The sequence below is a fragment of the Myripristis murdjan genome, chromosome 13 (genome assembly GCF_902150065.1).
Source record: "Myripristis murdjan chromosome 13, fMyrMur1.1, whole genome shotgun sequence".
NCBI classification, from domain to species: domain Eukaryota; kingdom Metazoa; phylum Chordata; class Actinopteri; order Holocentriformes; family Holocentridae; genus Myripristis; species Myripristis murdjan.
In genome coordinates this window covers 40171721-40195108 of record NC_043992.1, presented here as the reverse complement: position 1 = coordinate 40195108, position 23388 = coordinate 40171721, and the positions used below count along the sequence as shown (strand labels likewise).

The 23388-nt window shown below is 42.5% G+C and overlaps 1 protein-coding gene across 1 annotated transcript in view; it reads left to right on the top strand.

Moving 5' to 3' along the window:
- The window catches only part of LOC115369777 (polypeptide N-acetylgalactosaminyltransferase 17-like), a 30296-nt gene extending 10226 nt beyond the window's left edge, over nucleotides 1-20070 (top strand). Inside the window, exons 5-9 of the mRNA XM_030066444.1 lie at nucleotides 203-377; nucleotides 2807-3004; nucleotides 7650-7738; nucleotides 8441-8499; nucleotides 19945-20070. Coding sequence (XP_029922304.1) covers nucleotides 203-377; nucleotides 2807-3004; nucleotides 7650-7738; nucleotides 8441-8499; nucleotides 19945-20070 — 647 coding nt within the window. The remainder of the gene's footprint in view (nucleotides 1-202; nucleotides 378-2806; nucleotides 3005-7649; nucleotides 7739-8440; nucleotides 8500-19944) is intronic.
- Nucleotides 20071-23388: the final 3318 nt, after the last annotated feature.

Sequence of the window (23388 nt, the reverse complement as noted above, 5' to 3'; positions counted from 1 at the left end):
TAGGATTTGTTTAGTATTTTTGCTGTGACTGGACTAAAAGAAATTGCACCTGAAGACCTAAGAGTGATTTGTTAATGCAATATTTCACAAATGCATGGGCTGTCCCCAAACTTTTTTCCACCATTGTAGGTGTCTGAATCACAACAAGACCAAAACCCTGCTGCTGTTTTCATTCCATGTGTTTTTGTCTCTTGTGGCCCAGAGCAACTCAAAGGACCACTGGAGGAATACGTGAACAAGCGCTACCCCGGCCTGGTGAAGATCGTCAGGAACCAGAAGAGAGAGGGGCTGATCCGCGCCAGAATCGAGGGCTGGAAGGTGGCCAGTGCCGAAGTGACAGGCTTTTTTGATGCCCATGTGGAGTTCACTCCTTCCTGGTGAGTCGGTTCGGCCTTTGGATAGACTTGAAAACCTCAAGGTAGAACTGTTGGGATGCTAGGGAGTCAAATCATTCACTGAGGGAGAAACAGCACAGAATCAGCACCATAGGATTTGGTTCAGGCTCTGTTTGGCTGTGATGAATAGTGTGAATCTTTAGGCTAACAGAGGATCAGTTCCTTTGGTGGCAATTCAGTTTAAAAATGATGTTTTTTTTGTTTTTGGAACGATTCAGTTTGGTCCAGTTTTGTGAACCATGATGCCGGCCCACCTTGTTGTCATGTGGTAAAGATGATGATGAGACGATGAATGCCTCTCAGTTCTCGAAAGAGTATAGCTAACAAAAGACAACTCCTTAGCCCCATCATAACCAAAAAAAAAAAAAAAATTGGAGCATTTTGTTTCACATGTGTTTTTGTGTTTTTGATAACAAAACATTAGAGACAGGCAGTGTAAATTGTTGCATTAATTCTATGAGTTATTAGTCTTGGCATAAACCTGAGGGCTTTAATCTTTCCTCAGTATTTCTGTAATAAACTTAGTGGTCTGGCCTCTCATTTGAAATTTTTTAAAGAATGGTGAATGATTTGATTCAAAGCATTTCATTTGATTCAGGTCAAAGTCAGAACAATTCATTCTATTTAATTAGCAGATCAATTCACTTGAATCTGCAAAAATTAATAACTGATGCATTGATGTAATGAATAAATCATTGCATCCCTAGTTATGGCACAAATGAAGAATTTCATTTCAAAATGAGATATTCACTATTTGAAAAGAGAAGATAACAGCTCCATTTACCAAATGGTGTCTTGCATGACTGTGAATCACATTTTGTGTTATTAATAGAAGTTCTGAGTCATCATAAATCCTCTGTGCCTTGTCAGTTTTTTTTTTTTTTTCCATATAGATAAAATTATCTAAGGCAGCAAAACTTTTCCAAAATGCGTAAAATTTTGCAGGCATAACCCATTGAAGTGCAATAGAACAACCGCAGCATTATTACAGCACTTTCTTTCAAAGCTACCGCTAAGTGTGAGTCACTTCAGTGCTTTACAGAGTCCATGAAGGAGAGCACAAAGCAACAGCAAAGAGCCTAAAATGAACACACCAAACACTATCCTGTGCCTGGAAAAAATAAGATAAGAGTAAGTAGGGCTGTGTGATATGACGGTATATATCGTGCAACAGTAGAAAGTCATCAGTCGTCAGTCATTCAGTGTTGTGCTGTATCAGATCAACTCTCTGGTAATTTATTACGCTAGGTGATATTCTGTAATTTGAACAATGCTTAGTTGTCCTTTGCGCTCCACACATGAGCGTAGGCAACATAAACTTACAGCACAACAAACACAATAACACAGTGTAATGTAAATCCTGTGTGGAAGTGTAGCAGTAGCAGTATCTAAAAAAAAAAAAGGGATTTCCCAGTTTGGGATCAATAAAGTAAATCTATCTATCTATGCTGTGATCAACATGGTACGATTGTCTGTTCTGAGTGTCACACTTCACCGATCACTAAAACTCTGGACAGCAGCGTCAACTTATTAACTCTACGCAAAACACTCACTCCGAAGCAACGTTTTGATATATTTCTCACTGTGAATTTAGTGAGTCCTTGCAGTCTGTAGAATTTGGGGGATGAGCTGGCAACATCACAACAGACACGCAAACCTCCTCAGTTCCAACCGGTTGAGGAGACATGAAAATCGGCATCATGTTGTCTTCATCAACCGGCAAGAAACACGGCTGTCGCGCCAAAAAGTGGCCTTGTGTCGTCCTGTGTGCGTGGTGCATGGGTGCAGGAAGCCTCAGCGTTCTGACAGAAAAGTAAATGACCGAGGTAACTGACTGAAGTAGTGCCCCTCCATATGGCACCTTCACGGCACTGTTGTTGCCTGGGAAAAAACTGTGCCAGCATTGGGAAGCATGTACATCATTACACTGCTATTTTAAATACTTTACACTTAAACTTATATTTTGTTTGCTGTTGAATTGAAAATTTGCCCAAAGGTTCCAAATAAAAGGAGAAAAATAATAAAATATGATTAAGTATCTTTTATTTGTCATTTATTTAATTAGAAATGTAATAAGGAATAAGTCTTTTCATGTGATCATTTTAGATAAACATTTTATTTATGTAATTCACTGAAAAGGTGCAATATTGATATATATTGTTATCTGGATATAAAATGACCATATCAGGATATGAGATTTAGGTCATACTGCACAGCCCTGAGAGTAAGAAAAGAGGAGGGTGGGTGGCCCTGTAAGTTAAAGTGTAAAATGTAAGATGTGCAGTTCATGAAATATACAAAAGATGAATAAAATACAACCTCATACTAAAGCCTGTCCCCAGAAGTAAGTTTTGAAGAGTGATTTAAAGGATTTAAAGTGATTTAAAAGCAAACATGTTGTGCAACACCAGGGCCGAGCCAGTTCTGGCCAGAATCAAAGAAGATCACAAGAGGATCATCTTGCCCTCCATTGACAACATCAAACATGACACGTTCGAGTTGGAGCGCTACGAGAACTCAGGCCACGGATACAACTGGGAGCTGTGGTGCATGTACATCAACCCGCCCAAGCAGTGGTGGGACGAGGGCGACACCTCCGCACCCATCAGGTATATATGTGTGTGTGTGTGTGTGTGTGTGTGTGTGTGTGTGTGTGTGTGTGTATATACAATACAGGCCAAAAGATGAGAGAATGCCAAGAGTGTGCAAAGCAGTAATCAGAGCAAAGGGTGGCTATTTTGAAGAAACTAGAATATAAAACATGTTTTCAGTTATTTCACCTTTTTTTGTTAAGTTCATAACTCCACATGTGTTCATTCATAGTTTTGATGCCTTCAGTTAGAATCTACAATGTAAATAGTCATGAAAATAAAGAAAATGCATTGAATGAGAAGGTGTGTCCAAACTTTGGCCTGTACTGTATATATATATATATATATATATATATATAGTACATAGCGTTAAAAAGCTTAATAATTAGTTTGAATAAATAAATAAAATAAATACATTGATATTAAAAAATTAAATCTGGAGGAAAGGGTTGTCACGTGAACACCCTCCCACACTCACAGAGGTAAACAGAGTAAACTTGCAGAAAGTCAGTGTTTCCCATACACAGACCAGTGTGGTGCAACACGTGTGAATTTCCCAGTCTGGGATCAATAAAGTATACCTATCTATTTATCTATCCATCACACAATCAACACCAAGCGCCACAAATTGATTCCGCTTTTTTCTCCCTAACACGATTTTAAAATATAAATATTGTGCCGTTCAATCATCTCTGCATAGCGCTCTGTCTCCCTGTCATTCTCATTCACACACACACACACACACACACACACACACACACACAGACATGCGCATACATGCCAGTAGTGCGCGGGTACATTTAGGCTGTGTCCGAAATCACTCCCTAACCACTATATAGTGATTACGCCATTTTGTAGGGATGTCCGAATGTTTAGTGATTATTAATGTTCACTATATAGTCCACTGGATGTATCCCACAATCCACTGCAAAATGTAGTGGACATCCGATGGTCACTAACCAGGCAATATATCCCGTCATGCATTGTGGAACGGCGCCGAACAACGAGCAAAGTAGTGTCCGAAACGGTCCGTTATTGAATTCACTACATAGTCCACTACATTGAATTCCCTATATAGGGAGTAGGGAGGAGTGAGTGAGTGAGTGATTTTGGACACAACCTTATGAACGACCCGCACTTGCCCGACGTTTTCAACCAACCCGACTGCAACTCGGACCGGAAGTAGGTTAAAATAATGATCGCCGAAGTCTGCAATGATGAAAATATGGGTCCCTCAAGAAAAAGGTGGGAACCACTGATCTAGCCAATGAGAGGCAGAATAATAAGAGTCACTTCATTGTCATGGTTAACAACAAAGTGAGGTGATAAAGTAACAATCCCCTCTTGTCTGGGTGGGGAATTGAACCCCTGGTCTTCTGCATGGAAGGTGGAGACACTAACCGCTCTGCCATCAGGGACTTGGGCTCATTGCCCATTCATGTTGATAAATTACAAAAAAGTGTAAAGTCCAATCGGTTTGAAAATTGACATGCCGCTTTTTCTGCACAAGACGCACATTTTTCGTATAGGATAATAAAATAATAATAATAATTATAATAAAAAAAGATCCGGGGTTTTTGAAGAAAGTAATGTAATGTGAACATGTGAATTGTTCAATACAGTTTGAACCAGTCTTTTCTATACCGATATAGAAAGCCAGCAACACCGTCTCGCTTCATTTATTTCTATCTCCCCTTACAGGTGAGGTGTGAATATAGTTTCTAACAAGTGAAAAATGATCTGAATAGAGAAATATTCACATCTGTATACAGAAATCTGTAAAGTGTAAATGTAGTTTAGTTTGTGTATAAATGGCTCTTCCAGATGTGAATTGAATTTCCACAGCAGTTTGTGACGTCCATTCATTCAGATCCTGCTGTGAATGAAGAGGACGCCATGTGTCATCATCAAAGAGTTAACAAATCAATAATCAAACTGTGAATCAATCAGCAGATAATAACCACAGAAGGTCTGTTGTGTCTTGTTCTCTCCATCAGATTCCTGTGAACTCAAACTGGACACAAACACAGCAAACAGACTCCTCGTCCTGTCTGAGGACAACAGGAAGGTGACAGAGGTGGAAGAGGAGCAGCCATATCCTGATCACCCAGAGAGGTTTGACTCCTGCCCACAGATCCTGTGTAGTGATGGTCTGACTGGTCGCTGCTACTGGGAGGTCGAGAGGGAAGGACTGGTTTCTATAGGAGTGACTTACAGAGGAATCAGCAGGAGAGGAGACAGTAAAGACTGTGAGCTTGGAGGAAACAAAAACTCCTGGAGTCTGAACTGCTATGATTCTGGTGATTTCTCTGCCAGGCACAACGACAGAGAGACAGTCATCCCTTTCCCTCCCTCCTCCTCTCACAGAGTGTCAGTGTATCTGGACTGGCCTGCTGGCTCTCTGTCCTTCTACAGCGTCTTTTCTGACTCACTGATCCACCTCCACACCTTCAACAACACCTTCACTGAACCTCTGTACCCGGGGTTTGGGGTTGGGTTTGGGTCATATGAGTCCTCAGTGTCTCTGTGTCAGATCTGAGGAGTGAGAGTCACACACACAAACACACACACACACACACACGCAATTACACACTCACACACACGCAATTACACACTCACACACACATACACACACACACATACGCACACACATACACACACACACACACACACACACACACACTCTCACACACACACACACACACACACTCAACATAAATACTAAATGAATGGTTTGATCTACATCAGTGAGGATTTTTCTCTGTTGATTCATTTGATTTCATGTTGTTGTATTTTGTTTTTTCTGTGCAAATGAACTCTCAACTGTCATTTTCTAATCAAGTTCAGTCAGTTTGTAAAAGGTTTCTGCCAACAACAAACAAGTCAGTTCCAACAAACCACATCCAGACCTTTTGGTTTTGGCAGTGCGTCCACACTGAAGTCTGAGTTCTTCTTCAGCGTCACAGTCACTGCTTTCTTACTCACTAACTGTTAGAAAGTCTCTCTGGCTTGGTGACAAAATGACAACTCTGATTTCTGTCTCTGGAGTTTCCAAGGAGAAATTCATCTCACATTTACTTCAGTGTGAAAACAGATGATCTAATATTTTATAGCAGTTTGATTTCACTCAGTGTTCAGATTTCACATGGAGAGGATGTGTAATATATTAATGGTTGGAACAGATCTTGTATTAAATTGTTGAAACTGACTGGGAAAGCCATTTTTGAAATGTGGAATATGAGTGTATGAATATGAGAATGATGCTCTGCATCCACAGGGTCGGACATCTCCACGCTGCCCTTCCATTGTCTGTGCTGGCAGCGGTGTGATGCATTCTGGGAGTGTTGTGTTCATCAGGGTTAGCCCTAACCCTGACCCTTTTAGTAGGGGGTGTAAACCCTAGACACCATCATGTGAGCCAAATGGTGTCAGGTTCACGTCCCTTTCAATCCAGGCAGGAAAGATCCTTCCCAAGTCAAAGAGCACACCACCTTTGGCGTGAGAAGGCTGTAGAGTCTGAGTTTCTATTCTCACAGCGGCCTTATCTGATTTGTGTCGTACGGACGCAGGAATGTGGCGTCCATCCAGGTTTCAAAGGGTTAAAATGTTCACCGTCATCATCATTTACACGGCTTTAGCTAAAGTTAGCAGGCGGCTATGTTAGACTTCCCTCAAAACCAATGAGCTCAAAGGATTGTGAAAGTTTTATTACTTTTATTAGTAATTTGTTACCAGCAGCCAAAAACCAACTATGGATTTGTTTTTACTTGATCAGTGACTCAAACCAACTGATGACCAACTGAACTGATCTCTCTGAGAGGGAGAGAGAGAGAGAGATAGAGAGAGAGAAAGAATGAGTTAATATTAGGTTGTACATGAACAGCTTCAGTGAACTGACAGTCTCAGCTCACGGCTGTTAGTTGCCATGATAATACAGCATCTGGCCATGCTCACATTACAGCCCATAATAAGCCGGACTGTGGCTTCACTCAGGCTGGGAAAGTAAACGTTTAACCAGCGAGCTCCACCATTCATTTCTAATTCCACACGAACGTTTTGCCTCGGTGTGTCTTGTTTCGTATGAAAACTGTGATGTCATTTATTCTGTGATAATTCTGCTCTGGTGTGTAATCTGATGTGTAATCCAGCAGCAGGAGAAAATGTCTTTAATTTTTGTCTGTCAGTTTAAGTTTATTTGGTTGTTCATCTATCCACAATGAAGACTTTTTTTTTTTTTAAATGGTCTGATGTTTTGTTGAATTTTTATTATACATTTTATCTGACCTTTTTGAATCTTGACCCGACAAAACTAACACTGACACGAATAAAAACTAAACTAAAATGAAGCATTTTCAAGAAATAACAACTAAATGAATCTGGCAAACCTGCTGTAAAAATCTATTTTAATAAAATCTGAAACTGGAAACAAAAAAAACAAAAAAAAAAAACAAGACGCAATAAAAAGAATAATGAAAACTGCAAAGCTAAAATAAACTTTATTTAGTCAGCATGGCCATAAAAAAAGGGTTTTGTGACTGATTGTATTTTTCCTGCCTTTAAAACATCTTTTTTTCCCCCCAGAGTTAACAACGAAAGTAGCCAACAAGTGAGACATCTTGCTTCTAGCCCATCTCTGGTGACAGCTGCATTTGTGTTACATCAGGAGGGAGGTGCATGATGGGAGGTGCATCGTGTGTGATGTCAGCGTCAGGAAGGGGACAGAGACAGAGTTTAGTGACAGTGAAGGCTTTTGTACACCGAGTCCTGAGCGTTTTTTAAAAAAATGTCATCTGATGAAAATGGTCACTGGCCCAGGAATCTGAAGCGTCTTGTTATTCTATCATTTTCCAAAATTCAAACACTGATAGCATCCAATCCTGAGAAGGTGTGAGGAGCAGCGAGGAGGTCGACAGGCCAGACCCAAACTGGAATCCTGGGAAAAGTGGCACCGGCTGATCACCACAGGAACCGAAAGGTCTCATTTCAGTTTCAGCCTCGACACACGGAGCAGATCCAGGCCAGCAGCTGTCCTGGGATCAGTCTGTTCAGCACACCTTTCTGCAGAGCCATTTCCACTGAGGTGCCGATCGCCCCACGGTCTGGTCCCGTCCATGCCGCCAGCAGGAAGCAGGAGGTGAGCGGTTAAAGTCTGCAGACCCGGCACCGACTATCTCCTGCAGAGCTACAGACCGAGGGCTTTACCTGCTTTACCTGCCTTGTACTGACACCTCAGTACAAGTTCTGGCAGCCCTGTCCCGTTGTGTGTTGGATCCCCACCGCTGCCAGCTCTCTCACTTTATATCACATGACGTCCTCATGTGGTCAGACAGCGTGGATTTGGAGTTGGACGTTGTCCTCTGTCCAGACAGCGAGCAGAGCCCTGATGTCTTCTGGACAGCCTTGTTGCCGCTTGTTCTCCATTTTTCTTTTCTCTGTTATTTTTCTGCCACAAAGCGAGCTGCTGCACTGACATCTGCACTCAGCAGCTGCAACGTAGCCCCACCCACCGCCAGGTAGGCCCCGCCCATCAGCCTTAGCTCCAGCTCAGAGCTGGGTCAGCCTGGTTGTCTGGCTCATAGGGATTCTCTGTGCTCTCAGCAGCTGGAATGATTTTCTGAATAAGGTGTCTATATGCGCTGCAGCAACTGGAATATTCTGTTTACATGTTACTTGGCATGTTCCCATGTTTCGGTGTATTCCATGCTCTGATGTAATGCGACACTCAACCTGCGGGGGGCAGCAGTACGCTTATAGGCGTCTGGGCTGCCGGAAATACAGAAGAAGAAGCAGAAGAAGTCTATTTCAAGTCTTTGATCAGCTGAAGGCAGACTGCAGTCTCCTGGCTCTTGCTGCTGTTCGCCATGTCGTTCTCCCCGCTTGCAGTAACCATAGCAACAAAGACGCCCCTGGATTCCTTCTGAATCGAGCATGCGCAGATGTGACTGAATATTCCAGTACGGGGCATTTTCTGATTAAGGTGTTTACATGGCACAATATTCTGGTTAAAACAGGCACATGCCAGGGGTCTGATTCAGAATATTCTCCAACTGGAATATGACCTTAATCGGGTTCAGTGTGTTTACATGACTCGTGCGCAACCGGAATATTGAGGATATTCTGAATAATACAGGAATATGGTGTGCATGTAAACGTGGCCAGTGTGAGTCAGTTGTTTTATTCTAATCTGGCCGCTGTTTGTCAGATTAGCTCTTCACTTTGTGAAGGCAGTGACTCCCGGTCATGTCCACGTCCCAGTCTCAATAAACATCAGCACCAACAACATTTTCCGTGGATTTTTATTTTAGTTTAGTTAGCTTTGTAGTGTGCAATATCGTTTCATTTAGTTCTCGTTTTTTTTCTAAAGTCTATTTGAGAATCTGCAGAGGCTGTTTTTGATGACGACAGCGACAGAAAGAAATTCAGTTTTAAACAAAAGTTTGCTCACTCTGCGTTAAACACCCCATGAAGTGAGACACTTCATGGGGTTGATAACAGTTGATTTGATGTATTTCCTGTTGAAACAGGAGGTTTGGGGGCGGGACACGGTGCAGGGAAGGATCACTCAGAGCAAACCAACAGGATCTCAGTTTGGGACAGAAACAGACTTTTATTTTGAAGGGACAGGTGGATGAGAGAGGATGTCTAAAGGTTTGTGAACGTTCTATTGGTTGAAATTTTAATTTCAAGCCACTAGAGCAGGATGACATCACTGTTTAAGACGCTCTGTCTGACAGGAAGTCGAGGTCACATGAGGTCATGTGAGGTTGTTTCATGGCGTGTATTTCTGTGTACTGAAACTGTGGAATTCTCTGGGGAATTGGTTAAAATTCTGTCCAGATACTTTTGATAAATCACATTTAAAAAAGAGTAAAGGGACAGTATGAACTTATGGAGTAACATTAACGTTAAGATGATGGTCTTTGTTTTTGTTTTTGTTTTGTTTGTTGTTTGGCTCATGTCCTTTTATTAAATTATGTTAGCCTAATCACAATTATAACTGTCAGACTGTCTAGTTTGTGTTCTGTATTTATTAATGGGAAAGTGGCACATGATACAAGCTTCTCCTCCTCCTCCTGAACCTGTTCTGGTCATGGCTGCTTGGTGTGTAATGAGCTTCCTGTCCTTCCTGTGGGGATGGGGGGTGGTGGGGTGTGACAGTGCCCACACCTGCGAAAAATGTTTGAGCCATTTTTTTCAGCCAGATTTAGAGGGATATCTCATTTCTCATTCTCATCATTCTCATTCAAGTTCTCACCACTCCTACCTTTGTTTTTGACATAAATCTATCTATCTATCTATCTATCTATCTATCTATCTATCTATCTATCTATCTATCTGTCTGTCTGTCTGTCTGTCTATCTGTCTGTGTGTCTCTGCCTGTGTCTCTCTGTCTGCCTGTCTGTCTGTATAGATAGATGGACAGATAGATAGACAGACAGTTATGTGTGGTCCATGGCATGGCCAAGGGTCAATTAACGTAGCGGAACTCAAATTGCATAGCGCATGTATATGAAATATCTATTACATATCTATATCTAAATAGGTAGACAGGTAAACAGGTAGATCCAACCGAGCAATCTGATTGGTCAATCAGACGTTTAGAATGTGCTCAGATAAGCATGACATCACTTTTTCATCATCACTGAAAATATTACTCGGCCTATTTCTTTTTGCCCGAGTCTGTATGGTTTCCATGGCAAAACGAAACGTTTCTCTGAAACCTGCATCAAAAGCTGCTGTCAACTGTGTTTGTTTTGTCAATTTTGATTTCTTTGGCGACCTAAGTTTGGTCAAATGTCTGCAAGACAACCTGACAAACACCGGGCAAACAGCTGATTTTTCAGCTGTAAGGAAAGAAGAGCTAAACAAGATCCTCCGTGAATTTTATGGAGCTTTAATTTCTATGATAAAGAGAATGAAATGCCTCAGCAAATTCAGCACCACAGACAGTACCCGCTTAGGCAGATTCAGCACCACGGACAATACCTGCTGAGGCAGATTCAGCACCACGGACAGTACCCGCCGAGGCGGATTCAGCACCACGGACAGTACCTGCTGAAGCGGATACAGCACCACGGACAGTACCTGCTGAGCCTGATTCAGCACCATGGACAGTACCTGCTGAGCCTGATTCAGCACCATGGACAGTACCCGCTTAGGCAGATTCAGCACCACGGACAGTACCTGCTGAGCCTGATTCAGCACCATGGACAGTACCCGCCGAGGCGGATTCAGCACCATGGACAGTACCTACTGAGCCTGATTCAGCAACAGTGCCTGCTGAGGCAGATTCAGCACCACGGACAGAACCTGTCAGATTTTCCACAGAGATGTGCGGCTATAACTTTGTTATTGTTATTAATGCGTTAATGTTACCAGTTATTAATTAGGGCCCGAGCACTGTCCCAGTGGGAAGCCCTATTGTATTTGTACCGTTTCTTTCTTCTTATTATTATTATACATACGTGTCATTAGGCCTTAATTTGACCCCCTAAACATGCTCAAAAACTTACCAAATTCGGCACACACATCAGGTCTGGCGAAAAATTCGATAAAATCAAAATCGAACCCCCCAGGTGCAAAAATGGGCTCGGTAGCGCCACCTAGGGACGCAAAGGCAGCCCCTGCGGCCCACAGGAATGTGATAGAAAGACCAAACCAACGCCGAAACGTAGATCTCATCAAGTCCGACATTTTTCGTGCCGTGCCCCCCACCTAAAACCAACAGGAAGTCCGCAATTTGCATTTGAAAGTCACGTTTTCGCCCAAATTTCCACTTTGCATGAAATCTATCTCCTCCCAGGGCGTTAATTTTATCGGCTTGCAAATTTCATAGATGACAGAGAACATAGTGCTTAACAAAAGTTCTGAAGGAATTTACATTCCTTTTAAACCGTTTGGATTTCAGAAGGACGCAAAGTCTGAGTGTCCACAAGCACCACCTCCACTTTTTCCCATGGACCCTGGTGTGCCTGCTGTGAATAAACACTTGCCCTGACAATGGGCACTAATTAGGCCCCTGGTGACTAAAGTAAAAGTCTGACAGCTTTCAAACCTATGCCGATGGAAAGAGGACGCATATTCCTACAAAACTATATATCATGGTGTGGATTGGAAAAAGTTTGTGGCCACTGAAGAGTTGTTCAACAGGTTTGGACTCTGGTTTCTCTGCTCTGCACTGTTCTCCCTCCCCTCCTCCACTCTTCTGACTCACAGTAGCTGCCTGCAGCCTTCTCCCAATGCACACTCATTGGGAAGGAGCAGTAACAACTGCTCCTTCCCATTTGTGACCGGTGCCACAGCCACCGGGCACAAATGGGCACGCGGCAGCACGGGTGCGAGGGCCCGTCCAACGCTGCTTGCAGCTTTAATTATCTTATTATTAATTGAATCCCACAGGTGGAGAAACACTGGCTTATCTTGTAAATTTGTAAAATTTTCCTCATAAATTTACTACTTTAATCTAAGAGAATATCTTCTTGTAAATTTATAACTTTAATCTAGATTATTTTGCGTTTGTTTTCCTCACTGTATTATTCCCTGTCCCCTGTCCCCCTGTATTTTCCCCCCACAGTGGCCCTAACACACAGTTGTACAGCTGCTGTGAAAGCTGCAAAAGAACCCCAAAACAGCCTGAAGTGCGCCGTCCTGCGCCGGTCGGCGTGGCTGCAGCTCCCCGCTCAGCACACGCGGTTAAACAGCTGGCGGGCCCCGGCACCGCCGCATCATGCTCCTCAGTCACACACACACACACACACACACACACACACACACATACACAGACTGTTCAAATAATCAGCCTGTCAAAACCCGCAAAACCAGTCGGCCATGTCTCCTGCCTGTAGCCTATTTTTCACCAGTAATTAGCAAGATTAATTTGAAGAGAATATATAGTTAATATTCAAAAGTCACTTTTTATACTGGAAAATAATGTGAGGAATCATAATTTCATTATGTTTTTATGAAGCCAGTCGTTAACTGTATGGTGGCTTAATTTCACACCTCCAAAATGTGTCTGAGGAAAAAAACACAAAATAATAAGAGAATTTTTAAGCTACAGGACGTTATTTAAAAAAAAAAAAAAAAAAAAAAAAAAAAAAAAGCTGAAAGGCTGTGAGGGAATAAGAGGTTTACCATTCAGAGGAGGGAACCTGTACTCCGCAAGAACAGACTCTCACCCCAGATCCGTTATCAAAACCTGCCGTTTTAATGTTGCCCTGCTCACCTAGGAAGCCGTGACACCTCGGGGTTGTCTTGCAACACGACATGTTTTGCTTGTGTCTCCGGGTGCTATCGGTATAGAAAAGTCTTTTCTATACCGATATAGAAAGCCAGCAACACCGTCTCGCTTCATTTATTTCTATCTCCCCTTACAGGTGAGGAAAGGATGCTATCGGTATAGAAAAGTCTTTTCTATACCGATAGCACCCGGAGACACAAGTTATTGATATAAAGGGTTGCTTGCTGGATCTTTTCAGAAAAGATCCAGCAAGTGTAATAGATATGAACATATGTGTGTAAAACTAAGAGAAAGATAACGTATAGTTTAAATGGTTAAGGTGCACTCTAATGTGTTTTACTTAATATTTGGAAAGAGGCATTTCGAAATAATATTTCAAGATATTTCTTAAAATATTTCTTCATTTTCGTTTTTATTCCAGCAGAGAAATGTGTTCTTATTGATTGCTCTTGTCTTCCGGGTTTCGCCTGTAGAGGGCGCATGTGATCTATTGTTCCGGCAGAGAAATGTGTTCTGATTGATTTTCTGGTCTTCCGGGTTTCGCCTGTTGAGGGCGCATGTTGCTGACGGCTTGTTCAATACAGTTTGAACCTGAAGCCAGCAACACCGTCTCGCTTCATTTATTTCTGTCTCCCCTTACAGGGGTGTAACACAAGCAACCCTTTATAAAGGGTTGAGAAGTTGAGATTTTATTGATATAATAATTTTATTATAGATAAATAATTTTATATAGATAATAAATTTTATATAGATTTTATTGATTTTATTGATATGAAGTTGAGATTTTATTGATATAAATATCAATAAAATCTCAACTTCTGTACTTGTTCACAACGCTCGTATTTCTGCGGAAGACGACCGCGGGCTGATAGGAGCGGGGATCATTAAAGTTAAAGAATTGTTGAATTAGGTTGAGATCGATGTAGTGGATGTATGCCGAATTTAAGGGCAGATCAAAACGACCACTAAAATATTCCTGATGCTGTGCTAGCAGGTGTACGCTTTCACAGGTAAGTAGGCTAAGAAAATCGCGATAGTTTTAACGGAGTTTTGGCTCATTTCTAAATAACACGGACAATCTCAGTCGTTTGGTCTGATCCTTTAATCCGGAGCGACTCGGTGTTTAACAGCAGAGGAAGATTGCATGACTATTAAAAGTTATTCTGAAAATAATATAAACGGCAAGGCGGTGATTAACGGGACCATTCACGAGTCTCGACAGTAAATCTCCAGAAGTAGCGGCACCGCCGCTGCGCGCACCTGGGAACTCATCCAAACTGAGCAGCCGAACCGGGCGGAGCAAAACGGATTATTAATCACCCTCCGATTAAGGCCCGCGATAGCGTGCGCGGGGATCCAGAGCGGCTGGCAGCGGCTCGGCTCACAGGTCCGGCTGCTGGAGTGACGGGGAACCCGGCCGCCCGCGGTCCTCCTGCGCGTCCCCGTCGAGGCAGAGCAAAACTGAGCGCCTGTCTGCCCGAAAAGCGCGGAAAAGGCGCATGGAGCGAAGTGAGGCTGAAGGAAGTACACACACACACACACACACACGCACGCACGCACGCACGCACACACACACACACACACACACACACACACACACACACACACACACACACATACCAGTTGCGACATCATCCGCGGCATTTCCCAACCTGCCCCTGACTCACTGCTCAAACTTTATCAGCAGTCCTACCCTGTACAACAGCAGATCACACACACACACACACACACACACACACACACACACACACACACACACACACACACTCGATCTGGTGTGAAAACAGCCTGTCTTAGGCTCTAGGCTATTTCTCTAGAAATGTGGTTCTGTCTATATGCTTTATATCTATAGATGCAAGTCTCCATGAATATCTATGAGGCCCATTCTATAAGTTGTGTGTCTATACATTCAAGTCTAGATCGCATGTGTATATTATTTTACACTACTACAACAACAATAACACTAATAATAATAACAATAAATATACTTTATCGATACATTACCTTTCATACGGGGGTGCAGCTCAAAGTGCTTTACAATAAAGTGAAGAAAAACAAGAGAATAAAATAAAGCCAGGCAATTTAATACAAGTGCAAATCTTCCGTTATAAAACCAGGCAATCAAATGAAAAAAAAAAAAAAAAAAAAAAAAAAAAAAGCAGAGGCAGCAGAAAACAAGATATTTAAAAGGAGGTAAAACAAATTAAGATATAGACACAGTAAAATATGTAGAAACAAAGGAAGACAAAAATGTAAAACAAAGGAGAACAAAAAGCAGGAAAACATGTACAAGAACAGAATAGAAGAATAAAACAAAGGAAGCATGACAATTACATTTTTCTATTGTGATTTAAAAGCTGCAGCTCCTACAGCCTTTGGCAATGACTACTTGTATATGTATAGCCTATGTATGTATGTGTATATGTATATGTATAATATGGACATGCTATTCTATCTGTTACATCTACACACAGAAAAATAATAGTTCTAAAATGGCAGTTCCATGTAGAACCATGAGCTACTGAAGAACCACCCATTTCATGGATGGATCCTTGTTTGGGACAAAAAACTGAGAACGGTTCTGCTCTGAACCGAGCGGCTCCACCAGGAGGAATCTGCAACGGTTCACTTAAAGCTCCACTGTGAGGAACTGTTTTTGGTTTCAGTTGGCACCTTTTTTAATCCTTTACAAAAAAAAAAAAAAAAAAAAAGAGAGAGAGAGAGAGTTAAATGAAATTATTAATGTCACTGTAATTTAGCTTTAATTTACCTTCAGTGTGTCCCGGGCCAGGCTTTGCAGCGCTTGGTGTTTCAGCAAACGTTTGAGGGTCAAGGAGACAAAAACCTGAACACAGTTTTCAAACGGTGGGCCAGCGCCCTCAGGGTTACACTGTGAACCTTCATTTTGTATTGGGTGGTTGCACCAGCTGTACTCTCATCCTCTCCAAACTCAGCACGTAGCCTCTTCTTCTTCCTGGATCTTTGACAAGGCAGTGCAGCTTGAGCCTCATTTTGCAGTTTGACGTTTGCCCAACAAAGTTGTCCGCTCACCTCTGGACAGTTTCAGAATCCATGGCGTATTCCCTGAGGTTCTCCTGTGTGCCAGCGGCGGGACGATGAGCTGTCAGATTCATTCCAGCTGTTTGGAGATGTTTAGACAGAGCAGACATCAGAGGTCAAGGCCTCCATGTTGGCTTTTGCCTTCACGTGCACAGATGGTTTCATGTTTTCATTTTCAGTGATGGCTGTGAGTGTCACTTCAAGCTCAATGCAATGCTAGTTCAACGTAGAGACTTTTGTCCAGGGAACCAAAAGATCCAAACATCTTTCACCCACCACCATGTCTCTCCGATGAGCAGAGGTGGGAAGTAACGAAGTACAAATACTTCGTTACCATACTTAAGTAGATTTTTCAGGTATCTGTACTTTACTTGAGTATTTAATTTTCTGCCGACTTTTTACTTTTACTCCCTACATTTGAACACAAATATCTGTACTTTCTACTCCTTACATTGTCAAAACAGGCTCGTTACTTCTCTCTCCCTCTCTCTCTCTTTTTGGTGGGGCGGGCGGGCTCGTTACCACCAAGAAAAACATTACAGCACCTGCACCGGCACCGTGCGAGAACAAAAGGCAGAGAAACTTTCCAGGCTACAGCAGCGCACTGACATAGATTGTGAAACAAAGAGAAGAGTTGCCACTCCGCGCTATTTTCACTGGCGAACAGCAGCACACTGGCTTAGCTTGTCTATTCAGAGAAGAGGTATCACTTCGGCTTATTTTTCATTCTGTATTATCACATGCATACTACTGCTCATTCATTGGTAGTTGAATTGTTAGGTCTGTTTGATAAGTAATTTACATTTTTAAAACAAATAATAATTTAACATATTTTTAAATTATTAGAGTCAACATCTACTCCTTCAAGATAATTTATTATGTTCTACAACTCATAAACATACACCAACACTACATACTGAGTGTTTGAGCAGCATATCTCCTCTGTGCTACAAAAGATCCGTGGTAAAAATGATTAACATTAACGCTGAAGCCCTTCCCCCACAGTTTCCAAAAATCCTGGAGGAAACCCTGCACAGAGAGGGAAAGGGAGAGAGGGCGCGGGGCGTGAGAGCAGTTAAGAAAAAGAAAACCATAAAGAGAAATCTGGAGCCATGGAGGAAGACAGTTGCCAGGGAAGATAACGTTAGCCGACAACAAAACAGAGTCGGAGAAGCAAGAAAAAATCTGTTAAAAGTCATATACGTTAAGTATATTAAGTATTGAGAGTACCAAAGCTGTTATCAAGGTACTCATTCAAGACCTCTGGTCAGTTCAGTCTTGATTATTGTGTGAAACTGGGCTTGCAGCAAAACTAGAGTGTTGCGTGATTTTCATTCTCTCTGTACCAGCACTTTGCAGGTTGTTAATAAAAGAGGAAATGTTCCTGTTTTGTGTGCCCAGAACTTTTTTTTCGTCAAAAAGTTATCAAAAAGGTATATGTGTCATTAATGGTAAAAAAAAAAAAAAAATCATTTTTACTTTTTACTTTTGTACTTAAGTACATTTCAGAGCCTGTACTTTCTTACTTTTACTTGAGTAAAGAAGTTGAATTGGTACTTCTACTTTTACCAGAGTCTTTTCTCACACAAGTATCTTTACTTCTACTTAAGTACAGAATGTCAGTACTTTTGCCACCTCTGCCGATGAGTGACTGGCACCTGTGATGAGTATCGTGGGTAATTTCTTCCCAAACACCCATTCTCTGATAGGAATACAGCAATGTCATTTAACACAGAGAAAAGGGACACACTGTCAATGACCACACCTGTGGTATCGGCAAGCTCCAGATTTAAAACGTGTGCGCAGCACCAGATGTGCACATGCCCCGGGACATGGGCTGACAAGAGAACCAAAAACCCTCGGTACTCCCCTTGCATGTTTGCTGCCTGCACATTCAGTGATGTCAGCTGCATTTAGCTGAGTACTTGCTTAGGCAGATCTGCAAAATCCTGACCAGAGGATGTCTGGCAGTTTACTACTGCAAGATATCTTGGACAGGGTCTGTTGGAACGGAAAACATTTCAGCTTGTTTGACTTCATTAGCAATGTTTTCTTTGATGAAACGTCCAATAATCTCCATTCCTGAGCTGAGCTGTTGTTTTGGAGTGGAGAGTGACGTGCGACCCTCCACCCTTGGCTGTGCCTGACTCGTGCAGCTTCTTCCTGTTTTCAGTGCATGAATTAATTTACATGCTTTTGCAAACATGTGTAAAATGTGCTGAGTAAAAGAACAAGCTCCTAAAAGGTGGCCTGTGGTCTACTGCAGCATCGTCCAGACTATACGCAGCTTCTGATTTCCCTCCTCCTCGGTAACTCAGTCTACGCTCGTCAGTGACTGAACGTCAGTAAGCCGCTGCATCACCTGTTGCCTCTGTCGTACCTGTTCTCTCATGACAGACATCTGATTGTCATTCAACAGGCACTCGATGTCCCCTCTGCTGGCAGATATGTGTCTGTGCATTTATGTTGTGACTTTTCTCATGTTGTTTAGTTCTCTGCTGGATGTTATTCATTCCAACTGTGAAAGGATTCTCTTGTGTGGTAAAAGCGAGACATACTGAATAAAACACAGTGTGTGTTTTTTCTCTGTATGTAAGCCATGAACATTTGGTGTCATTTTTGCACTGAAACACTTTCTTTACACATGTATTTTTTATGTTCTAACAACTAATTAACCCTAATCCCCTCTGTTCTCCTCCTCTTCATTTGGCGGTGGATAGTTGCTGCCGCTGGCCATGCTAACAGCATCTGTGATTTTGAATAAATGTGCAGGATCAGCCTCCACCTTTTTGTTTTTTTGAGGTTAGCTTTATTTTTGATTTGAACTTACAACTTTTAGATTCCACTCTCTCTCTCTCTCTCTCTCTCTTGATTTGATTATTTCCTGATTGACCTCTGGCATTACATGTATGGATGCATCCACATGAGGAGGTGGGGGGAGGATGAGGGCAGCGCTTCCTTCACCTTCCTTCATCAACTGGGACCGTGTAACCCCCGATCAGATGGGCTGCTTCAGCATCAACTGGACCAAATTTTCTCCCCATAATTTTTTGCCCCATATTTTTTCAGTGCATTGGTGTTTGTCAGAGTTGCCAGACTGCCAGTCCGAGCCTGCAAGACGTCACTGAAATGATGGGATGATGATGATAATGATGGGATTAGAAAAAGATGAATTCACCTAAAATTTCATTTAAAAGCCGAGTCTCTTTTCCTGCTCTTTTTTTGTCCAAAAAGAATTAAAGGTAGTTCTGTCCCAAATCTCGGCGGGTTTGATTCAGTGAATGGAGCAGTTCATTCAGTGACTGGCTGTTCATTGATGTTTTAAGGTTTTTGCTGCCTGATTCAGTCTTTGAGCAGCCACAAGAGAAGGAGCTGCTGTTCTACTGAAAACTGTTTTTACAGACATACAGCTCTCTGTCACATTCATAATTCTGACTGTTTGCATGAGATGTGACTAAGACAGAGCAGAGCAAACGCCTTTCATCGCATCTGTTTTGGCTCATATTTCAGCAGCATGGACAGAGAGTGGAGGGCTAATTATCATTAGTCTTTTGTTTAAATTTCACAGGAAACTGGGCGCCCTGGTAGCTCACCGGATAGGAGCGTGTACCATGTGCTAAAGCTGAGTCCTGTGTCCTTGGTTTGAATCTGACCTCAGGCCCCGGGGCAGACCCAGGACTATGTATCTGGCCTGGGAACGCCTTGGGACCCCCAGGAAGAGCTGGTGGATGTGGCCATGGAAAGGATCATGTGGGCTGACCTCCTCAACCTGCTGCCACCATGAGCTGGTCCCGGATAAGCAGTAGAAAACAGAGTGGAAAAAATAATATGGCATTGACATAACATGCCAATCTCTAGTAGGTAACCAATGGGTTGTTCAAAACAAAAAGCAAATATGGCACAAAATAATCAAATTCATTGTAGCTGCAAAGCATCAAGGCCCAGCCACACAGGCTGTGTTCAGTCTTTAATATCATGTTTGAATTCATTCGTTACTGGAAACAAAACACCTACAGTCACAGACACCTTTCGTTCTGCAGGATGTTGGCTCTTATCTAAAGCAGCTGGGAAAATTCCTCAATAGCACACGGTGGAAAATCATGGAGGACCGAGCAAGTTCACTCACTGACGCTGATGTTCACTAACAGGAAAAATGTGGACCAATCAGGGGTCTAATTTCTTCTCATAGAAACATAAGCCTGAATGTGAGCAGATTGTGAGTCTAAACCTGATTCCAATGAGTGGCAGCTGCCATACTTTACCACACCTGACTGACACCTGTGACCTCAGACCAGACCAACATGGATGTCAAGTAAATGTTGACATTAATAAGAATCACACAGTTATGTTAATTTAATCTCATGGTGAACTATTATCAGTGTTTTTTCTGCAGTGCTGCCTTTCTGTCAGCAGAGGGCGCTGCTGCTGTTCAGTTCAACAGAGAATTCCATTCCATGAAAGGGCGCAGCTGAACTGTTGAAGAATCCCCTTCAGGTTATGGCTTGTAGTTCTAACATCTGGCCAGCAGGGGGCTGTCTCCATTTGGCTGAACTTCCTGAGACTGGCGTCTGTGACGCTGTAGCGTCTTCAAAATAAAAGCACACCCCTCGTACTCTGTAGCCTCTTCAAAATAAAAGCATCTAAGCCCTGATTCCTACGCAGTGCCGTTTGATGTTCAGCTTCGTTTTACACAAATCAGTTTGTTCCCCATTTAACTTCAGTGGTGAACTCGCTGTGTTTCCTGCCACTTCTGCGTTCTGCATGGAGGCTGTGATCCTGCCTCGCAGCTGCGGGATCAGCCTGACGTGTCTTCCTGCATGAAAACGGCTTTTCTACTTTCACTTTCGACTTCAACCGGATTAAGGACGTTTCTGTCTTTTCAGCCGCTTGGAAAAAAAAACTCTGTTCAGTCAAAACCAAACGGAACGTCGACGAGCGGTAAGGACGATTATTTTTTCGATTTTGTTTTGTTTATTGCTCCTTTGAGCTGCTTTTTGTACACACACACACACACACACACACACACACACACACACACACACACACACACACACACACACACAGTCAGCAGTGTGGCAGCAGAAGCAGCAGCGTCTTCTCTCTCTGGGTTTCCTCTCCAGGTGAAGCTGAAAGTCTCTTGGATTTGATGTGGATGTGACTCAGCAGGTAAAGAGCCGACCAGGGATCATTAGAGATGTTTGATGAACAGGCTCCTACATTGTGTTTCAGAGCTGGAGGACTGGAGAGCACACTGGGACCAGCACATGTGGAAAGGCTTTCAAAACGGGGTTAACGTGTTTCAGCATCTAAATATTCATCATGTCATGATATTTCATGTTGACTGAGGACAAAATCATCTTTGTCTGAAATGTTTTACCTGTGTGTTTTACTGCTGACCAAAGTCTGCGTCAGGTGAGCTGTAATCTGAACAGTTCAAAGTTCATTTTTTTCTGCTATTGATCCACCAACAGAGCAAAACACTCACAGATTATTGTAGCTGTTATATAATATTTTACATGCAGGTAGGGTCAGAGCAAAGTCGACTGGACTTGATAGTAGATTTCAGAAAACGCTTCGCTTCTCCTCCAAGAAGCTTCTTCAGTTCTGACTGACTGGCAGGGAATCCCAGGTATTTAACCTGTGTGGGGTCACTGTCAGGGTCACTGATACCACTAATATAGGAGCTGCTGGGTGTTAACCATCATCACTGAGAGTGGTTGGAGTCACCTGGTGCCAGGTGTGATCGACCGTTGTCACATGAGGTCAGGTGTGAGTGGTGGTTCAATCTCCTGGGAAGGGATGAGAGGACAGCGTTGTAGATGGAGGACAGGTGGTGTCTGAGGCCTCCTCCTCTGTGGACTGATGGTTTCTCTGCTTTGACACAGATCGCCTCTTTCACTCCTCTTTCAAACCAGCTGTCCTCCCCGTCCACAATATGGACATTGTGGTCCTCAAAGGTGTGTCCTTTGTTCTTCAGGTGTAGGCTGAATGTTGAGTCCTGGCCCCACACAGGTTCAATACCTGGGATTCCCTGCCAGTCAGCCGGGACTGAAGAAGCTTCCTGGAGGAGAAGAGAAACGTCTTTCACTAACTAAGACCACGCGAAGCCTTGGTCCTATCTAACTTGGACTATTGCCCTATAATATGGTCCACTACGTCAAAGAGTAATATTATGAAATTGCAGCTGGTCCAGAATAAAGCAGGACGAGTTGCTCTGTCCTGTGGATGGAGAACCAATGTATCCAAAATGCATGAATCGTTACGTTGGTTGGATGTGAAAAATAGATTATTGTATTTATTAATAATTTTTTATCAAGAATGTCATTACTTCAAAATCTCCTGTCACTATTCATGAAAAATTGTCTCTTAGGTCTGAGGCACACAGTTATTCAACTAGACATGCTGCTGAAGGTCGTTTTACCCTACCAAAATCCAAGACCTTGACTCAGCGTACAGTGACATATAGAGCAATGCAACAGTGGAATTTGCTTCCCTTTTCTCTGACTCAATTAAATCTTAGCAGCTTGAAAAAACAACTAAAAATCTATTTTCTAAATATGAATTTTGGTTATTGCTGGTCCTTATGATATCAAAGTTAAATGAATGGTAGATGTTTTGTCTGTGCACTGCCTGGCTGCTCATGCTTGGTGGCCTGAACTTGCTTCACGGGAGGGCCCAGGTATGAAGGCTGATGCTGCCAGGGTCCTTGCTGTTGGGGTGGGCGCAGGTCAGCATAGGTGAGCAGCTGGACATTGTTGATGTGTGAGTCCTTGTTTATTGTTTATTTGTGTAAAATTTGTGTTAAAATATTATGTTTTTTTTTCAGTTGGCTATAATTGCAGTGTCTGCCTTATGTTTTGTTTGTATTTGTCTTGTGATCTTGTTTTCCATGATATATGATTATTATGTAATGTCTGTGTGCTGTCGTTATATAATGTAGTGTATGTTGTGTCAGACATGAGAAATGTGCACCCATGTGCGTACATGACACAACATACCTATCTGTGTACTGATGTATTGTCATTATGAATAATTATAGACCCCAGGAAGAATAGCTGTTGCTTGCAAAAGCTAATCGGGGATCTAAATAAAACAAACAAAC